Raw genomic sequence first — 6,795 nt, 5'->3', positions numbered from 1 at the left:
GTGTAAGTATGTATATACATCGAGTTAGAATATTGAAATACGTGTAATCCATTAGAAAAGAGAGCTTTATATTTCATCGATAAATAATTTAATCGTTAAATAATAATAATTATCAGTGTTTCTCCTACTTTTAGTACGTAGGAAATATCTCGTGAATATCCGAAAATAGTATCAAATTTGTTGGGTGTGTTTATCTTAGTAAATCTCGCACGGATCGTTCTAGTTTTACTCTAGTTTCGATCTATGTTACGATCGCATCCATTTTCCGTAGTAAACTTTCATAGAAGCTTCCGTGAATGTGTAAATATCTTATAGATTATTATCGTTTCAACTTGGTAAAATAGTCGTTCGTAATTTCTCTACTATTCGAAATGTTCAATATCATAAATTCGAACGAGAATAGTGTACGTAAATACAAATGTAAAAAAAAAAATAAAAAACAAAAAAGAACAACAAAATATTACAGAAACGTATTTGAATTTCGAAATGTTTTGAAAGATTAAATTAAATAAGTTTGTCGAGTCATTTTTAATATTTAGTTCTGTAGGGCTACGAAGAAGTAGGCCAAGGATTGACTGGAATTTAAATTCGAATCCATGAGATATATATTGAATAAAATATTATTTAACTAACTTTAAAAATAACCTTTATTTGTTTACTTCAATGTCTACAGTTTTGAGAGAGATATCATTTTTTATTTTTCATCAATTTCGAACAGCCGGCTGTTCGAATGGCTATGTAACTTCGTATTTTCACCGAAGTCAAATCATTTTTCATTTGAACACTCGTTTGGGATAATTATTTATTTTTGAATATTTCAAATACGTTATGCTATAAATAATCAATCAGTATCGCAGATAACTCTCGTTTATATTCATATTTTCTTCTACGTTTTTGATCTGATATGATTTATAATGTTTTCATAAATATTTTTAACTTTATCTACGACCATACAAATAATCTTTTTGTTTTCTTTTTCATTTATTTCTTTTTTTACAATGCTTTTTTTTTATTAAAAATATCCATATTTTTTAATGGATTTTACTTTTATAGACATTATATAATATTTTCAGCAAAAACCACATTTTCTCTACTTTTGTTTTCTGCAAATTTTAAATGTTTTGCTTTACTTTTATATTCTTTTTAAATACTTTACTTATATATTCATGTAAAACTTGTCCTTTTTTGCGTAACATTCTTTAACAATTTCACTTTAAATTATACGCGTTTCTTTTTCTGTCTTACCGTGACAAAGGATAGGAAAAGACATAAACATGGTGTATTGTAACTGTCACAGTTTTAAAGTTACTTTATTAGCAAGATCAAATAAAGAGGTTGTGAACTTTTTTAAAAATAATTTTCATCTTTCATTTACAAGAGAAATATGCATTTCATTTTTTGCTTTGTATATATATATTCTCTCTTCGTCGTGTAATATTTATTATGAATAATATCAGAGAATACGTAATCCAGAACATAATTCCATAATGATACGTACGAAAGAATAACGATATGCAAAAAGTAATACATATTAATAAAGAACTTTTATTTCTATTATCAATGTGCATATTTATATATATATATATATATATATATATATATATATAAAATATGACATAGCTTCATCATTTTTAATTAATAAATAAAGAAAATACGCTAGCACAAAATAAATTACCATAATTAGAGATCATATATCAATTTATTTATTACTTTTAACAATTAAATTATGTTATTGTTAAATTGGATAAGCAACGATGTGGTAATAAATTTCACTAATTTACCAATTAAAGCAGCATCAAGTTTATTGGATGTTTTTTTTAATTATATTTAAAAAGTTAATAATAATCATATATTACTTCTGAAATTAGTTCGAAAAAATATTTCTTGTTATCTAAAAAAATAAATTATTTATCATTTTATTTTAGTTTTCTTTCATAAAAAATTATTAATGATTGCATTTATAATCATGGCGCCCTCTTCAATCGCATTTTTTTTAAACTAGATGGGGTATATGTGTAATTCTGAACTTCATTTTGTCAATTAACTTTTCAAATCTGTTTTTAAGTAAAGAAAAATTCTAACAGATGGCGTTATATCAAATAGTAACCAGTAGTAACCGACGCTCATCACCGTTTGGCGGTACTGCTTGATTATTTCTTCTAATTTATTCTACAATTCTTTCGGATTATCTATATTATATTAAATAATTTTAATATTAAATGTGTCAGTGTATCATTCGTAAATTGTTAATGATCCGTTTAACATTAGTGAGTTTAAAAATTTCTAACAATGTTGTAGAAAACGGTGAACTAACCTGAAGGCTTGTTTATTCCTTCATATATTTTTGTCTCTCTCTCTGTTGTATATACATATTTTATTACAAATAATCCTCAAATGCAAATATTTTAATCCATAATTATAAGTGTAGAGCAATTTTTAAAATTATTTGTGAAATTACGGTGATTCTGTGTTTACGGCAGTTTTAATATTAGAGCAAAATAATTAAGATATTTATCTATGGAATATAATTCATCGGTCGCCAAATTTATAGTACAAAAGTTATGTGAATCATTTGATCCAATGGAATCCTAGCATGGTTAGTCGCTGCTGCTGATGGAAGAAAGAGGATAATGAGCGATTCGGATGATACGGATGTCCTACTCCTGATCCCACCTGATCTCTTCCTTGTACCATCATCTTCTGATTCAGACGTTAGTGCACGGGGTTATGAAAAAGTTGATCATTCTAATGGAAGAAGAGGAGTTATCTCAGAGCTAGTCAGTCATATGCAATCTTTAGAAAGTAGAATTTCTGCTATCGAATCTAAAGATAATAGCTTGGATATATCTATATTGAACAATTCACTGGATTCTCAAATTCAAGACAACGGATGTTTCTACCATAAACAATCAGGCAGAAGTAATTTCTCCGTAAGTCAACCATCCAGTTTGCAGACTAGTCCCGTCAAACCTCACAAGTCCTCCTCAGTTCCTTCTACACCCACTAGGTACGTATCATCCAATCGTATTAATTCAAAACAAAATGATATGAGATCGAATCATTATATTCTGGAAACTAATAATACTAACCCGGTTAATACTAACGCATGTAATCACGAAAAGCATGAGGTTTTAAAGTCTCATTCTGACTCTCTCGAGGTACCATCTGTTTTTTATCATCCTGGAATCCCGCATGTTGCTGGTAATTCCACCATAAGGGAATCTTGTTCCGTTTCAAATGATAACAACAGTGCAAATAATATGTACAATAAAGCTTCTGATAAATCATATTTAGTACCATCTACCTCAAATTTGCTCAGCACATTAGGACAGCGTGTCGTGGATTCTAAAAATATAGTAAACATGGAAATTTCTGAAGTCGATGAACTCATTCAAGAAATGGAGGCTACAGATTTGGAATTATCGAAAAGAATAAATGGTGCTACTTCGTATCAGTGTAATCAAAAGAAGGTGGATTCTTTTCTTCAAAAACAAACTAGTCAAGGTCCTAACGAAACCGACCCTACTCCTATGGTTTCTAAAAATCGAGGAATTCATGCTTATACTGATATATCGTTAACGACCTGTCCAAGTGGTTTATTTCAATTAGATGAAACTGATAAATTAATTTCTGATTTTAAACAATGGGAAGAAAGAGTTCGTCAAACGGTTGCTGATAAGAGTCATAATATTCAAAATACAAATGATAAAGCTACTAATAATATAGAACAAATACATAATAAGAAAACTTCTGACTTTGTCGCATCTATGCCAGAATCAAATCAAATTAGATTTAAGAGAAGTGAAATAGGTGGTACTAATGCAAAAGAAATACAAGAAAATGTAACAAGCGTTCTAGAAAATTCTGAAGGAATACATAGTAGTAACGGACAAAATAAATATACAGTAGCTCCTGAAATTACAGAAACTAGATCCGAACTTCTAACGAATATTTGTACAAAATCACTTTATACTAGTAGTTTACAAGATATAGTCAAAGATACAGAATCTTCATTAAGGTACTTTTAAGCGTAAAGATTTATTTTATATTATTTTTTATCTCATAAGAAAATGTAATATTTAACAAACCTTCATTTCTTGTTCTTTACAAGGCCTCAAAAATTATTATCCTTATCAGACTTTTGGGATACTAATACCAATAAATCACAAGGAGAAATGATTAGAATTAAATTAGAAGAAGAAAAATTTCGAAGAGAGGTATGATTAAATTTGGTTTTAAAACTTAAATTACCTTCGAGTGTACGTCTTAAATAATCCTTATTTTAGCATTGCGAGATATTAATTCAGGAACTTCAAAAACGTTTATTGGAACATCAAGAAAAGCTCGCGGTTGCTGTTAGAGTAGATTATGAAAAGGATGTATTAATTTCTCAATTTAACAATGCATGGTCGAAAATAAAACAACGTGTTCAGATACTGGAAAAAGAACGTGAAGATTTAGAAAAAAATCTTAAAAATATTAATGACAAGCATCAAGCTGAAATAAATGAATTTCAATCGCAAATTAAACGTTGCGAGGGCGAGTTATCGAAAGCTTTAGATCTTGCAGCTGGTTATAAAGAGAAAAGCGATAGTTTGATGAAAGAAAAAATCGATTTGTTAAAAGTTCATGCGGATGAATTAGAAAATTCTAAATTATTGATTCAGGAAGCAGAAAATAGATATCAACAAATCAAAGGCGAATATAATAAATTAATTGAAACGAATCACCAAACTGAAGAAAGTTTAAAGAATATTCAACAAGAATTAAATAGGGAACGTTTACGAGGTACAGAAGTAAAGAATGAAATGAGCGTAATACATAAAGCGTTAGATACTTGCGAGGCAGAGTTGACCGTACTTAAACAAGAAAAAGAAAATTTACAACTTAAAATTAAAGAAGAAATTAATAGAAATAATATTCTAGAACAGAAGAACGTCTTTTTATTTAATTCTTTGGATGATGCGAAAAAAGCAGAAGTACAGTATTAATAAAGAATATAATCTGATATATGTATTTGATAATTCTAACGTAATAATTTTATTAATTGAATTTATTAATTTAGAGATTAGCGAAGGAAGAAAAAAAATCTTTGGAGGAACAACAGGTAAAAATAAGAAGCGAGTTACAAGAGGTCTATCAAAAACAAGTCGATGAAGTAGTGAAAGCTAAGTTACAGGAGTTTCAAACTCAACTCGATTCGGCTGAATTAGAATTCGTTGAAGAATTAAAATCAAGACAGCAAGTCATAGCCGAATGTGCTGCGAGAAAAATCAAAGAAATTATCGATAAGTAAGGGAACAAATTTTATTAAAAAAAAAAAAAAAAAAATCATTTTCAATATGCAACATATGTAAATAATCACGATAATTAATAACGCGCAAATTATTTTCCAAATATTTGTAGACATCGATTAGAAATTAATTTATTAGAAGAAAAGCACAAAGAAGAGAAACGATTGTGCGAGTTGCAATTGGCGCAAGCGGTACAAAAATCATCTTTGTTAGAAATGCATTTGAATTCACAACGTGCCAATAAATCTCAATTGGCAGAACAATTACATTCGGTTATGCAAAAACAATGGCAACAAGCATTACATATTATATCAGGTATAATCGACGACGTTCATAACTTTTGCATTGAATTTTTATTCGATGAAACATTTCATCTCCTTTTTCTCCTTTCTTTTCTGTTTTTTTTTTTTTTTATCATTCATAAATTTTCACAATCATATTGTAGGTGGTAATATCGAGAATCTGTCTCCATTAGAAAGACTAACAGCAGAGAAATTTTTCGAGAGCAAAATACCTAAAGAATCTGTATCAAATTGTCAAATAAAAATTTCGCAGGAACCGTCGATGATACCGACGTCGTCCAGAATGCAAATCATTCAGAATGATCATAATCGTAATGAAAATTTGGTCGATATTCCATTATCAAGTAAAAAGGATTCAAAAGAAGATCTTCGGAAATATATCAAACTCGTAAGAATGTTTATCGATATGATTAATGGAAGAATATTTTGTAATGTATTTATATTAATGCATTTCGTAGATCGCTGAAATGCAAGAACCTAAAGAGGAATATACTAATTTTTTTGAACATATATCGAGTCCACAAATTTGTAGAGAAGTTCCACGAAAGCATTATACGAAGAAAGAATTAAGTATGACGAACGAAGATAGTATTTTATTGCAGGCTACCTCGGAGGTTTGTTTCCCTAATGAATCGATTAATTAAACTCGATGAAACAATAAATCAATTTCATTATAGGGTTCGGCACACGATTGCAGCGAATATATACCTGTACCACAAAAGTTCAACAGTAAGACTGATCAACAAAGAAATAAACCACCATGGAAATGATGTTCGGTTAGCGAACACATAATCGATAATAATTCGGGCATAGATGAAGTCGATCATACAAGAATATGGCTTCGTTGCAGTATAATTAATTAGCAATAATATTATAAAAATCGAAAGATTACGCTTTTTTTCTTTCTCTCTATTTTTTTTTCTCTTTTTTTTTTGTTGCGTTTTTTTCTCTTTTTTTTTTTTTTTCTCTTTTTTGAATGAACATTCCATATATTTGAGATCGAAAGTATTTAATACAGTATTTTTCTACCACGAATAATTTACTTAATTTTACCTCTTTCATCCTTTCAACGTATATTATAAGTTTCATCGCCAATTAATACTACCGACAGCATAATTACGTTGCTATGTCTGAAGCAGAGGAAAAGGATGTACGATAAGACAAACGTATTTCATTGATAGTACAACAATTTATCTCGA

At 28.9% G+C, this 6,795-nt stretch overlaps 1 protein-coding gene across 3 annotated transcripts; it reads left to right on the top strand.

Moving 5' to 3' along the window:
• The first annotated feature begins 2,099 nt into the window (after positions 1 to 2,099).
• LOC122634536 (myosin-10-like) lies at positions 2,100 to 6,795 on the top strand. Of its 3 annotated transcripts, XM_043823564.1 has the most exons (9): positions 2,102 to 3,007; positions 3,320 to 4,018; positions 4,112 to 4,217; positions 4,287 to 4,979; positions 5,066 to 5,292; positions 5,407 to 5,609; positions 5,740 to 5,984; positions 6,055 to 6,210; positions 6,274 to 6,795. In XM_043823564.1, the coding sequence occupies exons 1-9, from the start codon at positions 2,631 to 2,633 to the stop codon at positions 6,364 to 6,366; spliced, it is 2,799 nt and encodes a 932-aa protein (XP_043679499.1). In that variant the 5' UTR covers positions 2,102 to 2,630; the 3' UTR covers positions 6,367 to 6,795. The 3 variants fall into 3 exon arrangements, 2 of the variants coding, with proteins under 2 accessions (XP_043679499.1, XP_043679498.1); XM_043823563.1 differs by having other exon boundaries at positions 2,102 to 4,018; XR_006328415.1 differs by lacking the exon at positions 6,274 to 6,795 and having other exon boundaries at positions 2,100 to 4,018; positions 5,850 to 5,984; positions 6,055 to 6,196.

The sequence above is a fragment of the Vespula pensylvanica genome, chromosome 15 (genome assembly GCF_014466175.1).
Source record: "Vespula pensylvanica isolate Volc-1 chromosome 15, ASM1446617v1, whole genome shotgun sequence".
Lineage (NCBI taxonomy): Eukaryota > Metazoa > Arthropoda > Insecta > Hymenoptera > Vespidae > Vespula > Vespula pensylvanica.
Note: the sequence above shows the minus strand (reverse complement) of the source record. Positions and strands in the feature narration are given on the sequence as shown.

Excerpts from the sequence above, each read along its gene's own strand:
- LOC122634536 (XM_043823563.1), top strand. The coding sequence starts at position 2,631 with ATGAGCGATTCGGATGATACGGATGTCCTACTCCTGATCCCACCTGAT. Across the intron at positions 4,019-4,111 it reads GATACAGAATCTTCATTAAG|GCCTCAAAAATTATTATCCT; the intron begins GTACTTTTAAGC and ends GTTCTTTACAAG. Across the intron at positions 5,293-5,406 it reads ATCAAAGAAATTATCGATAA|ACATCGATTAGAAATTAATT; the intron begins GTAAGGGAACAA and ends AAATATTTGTAG.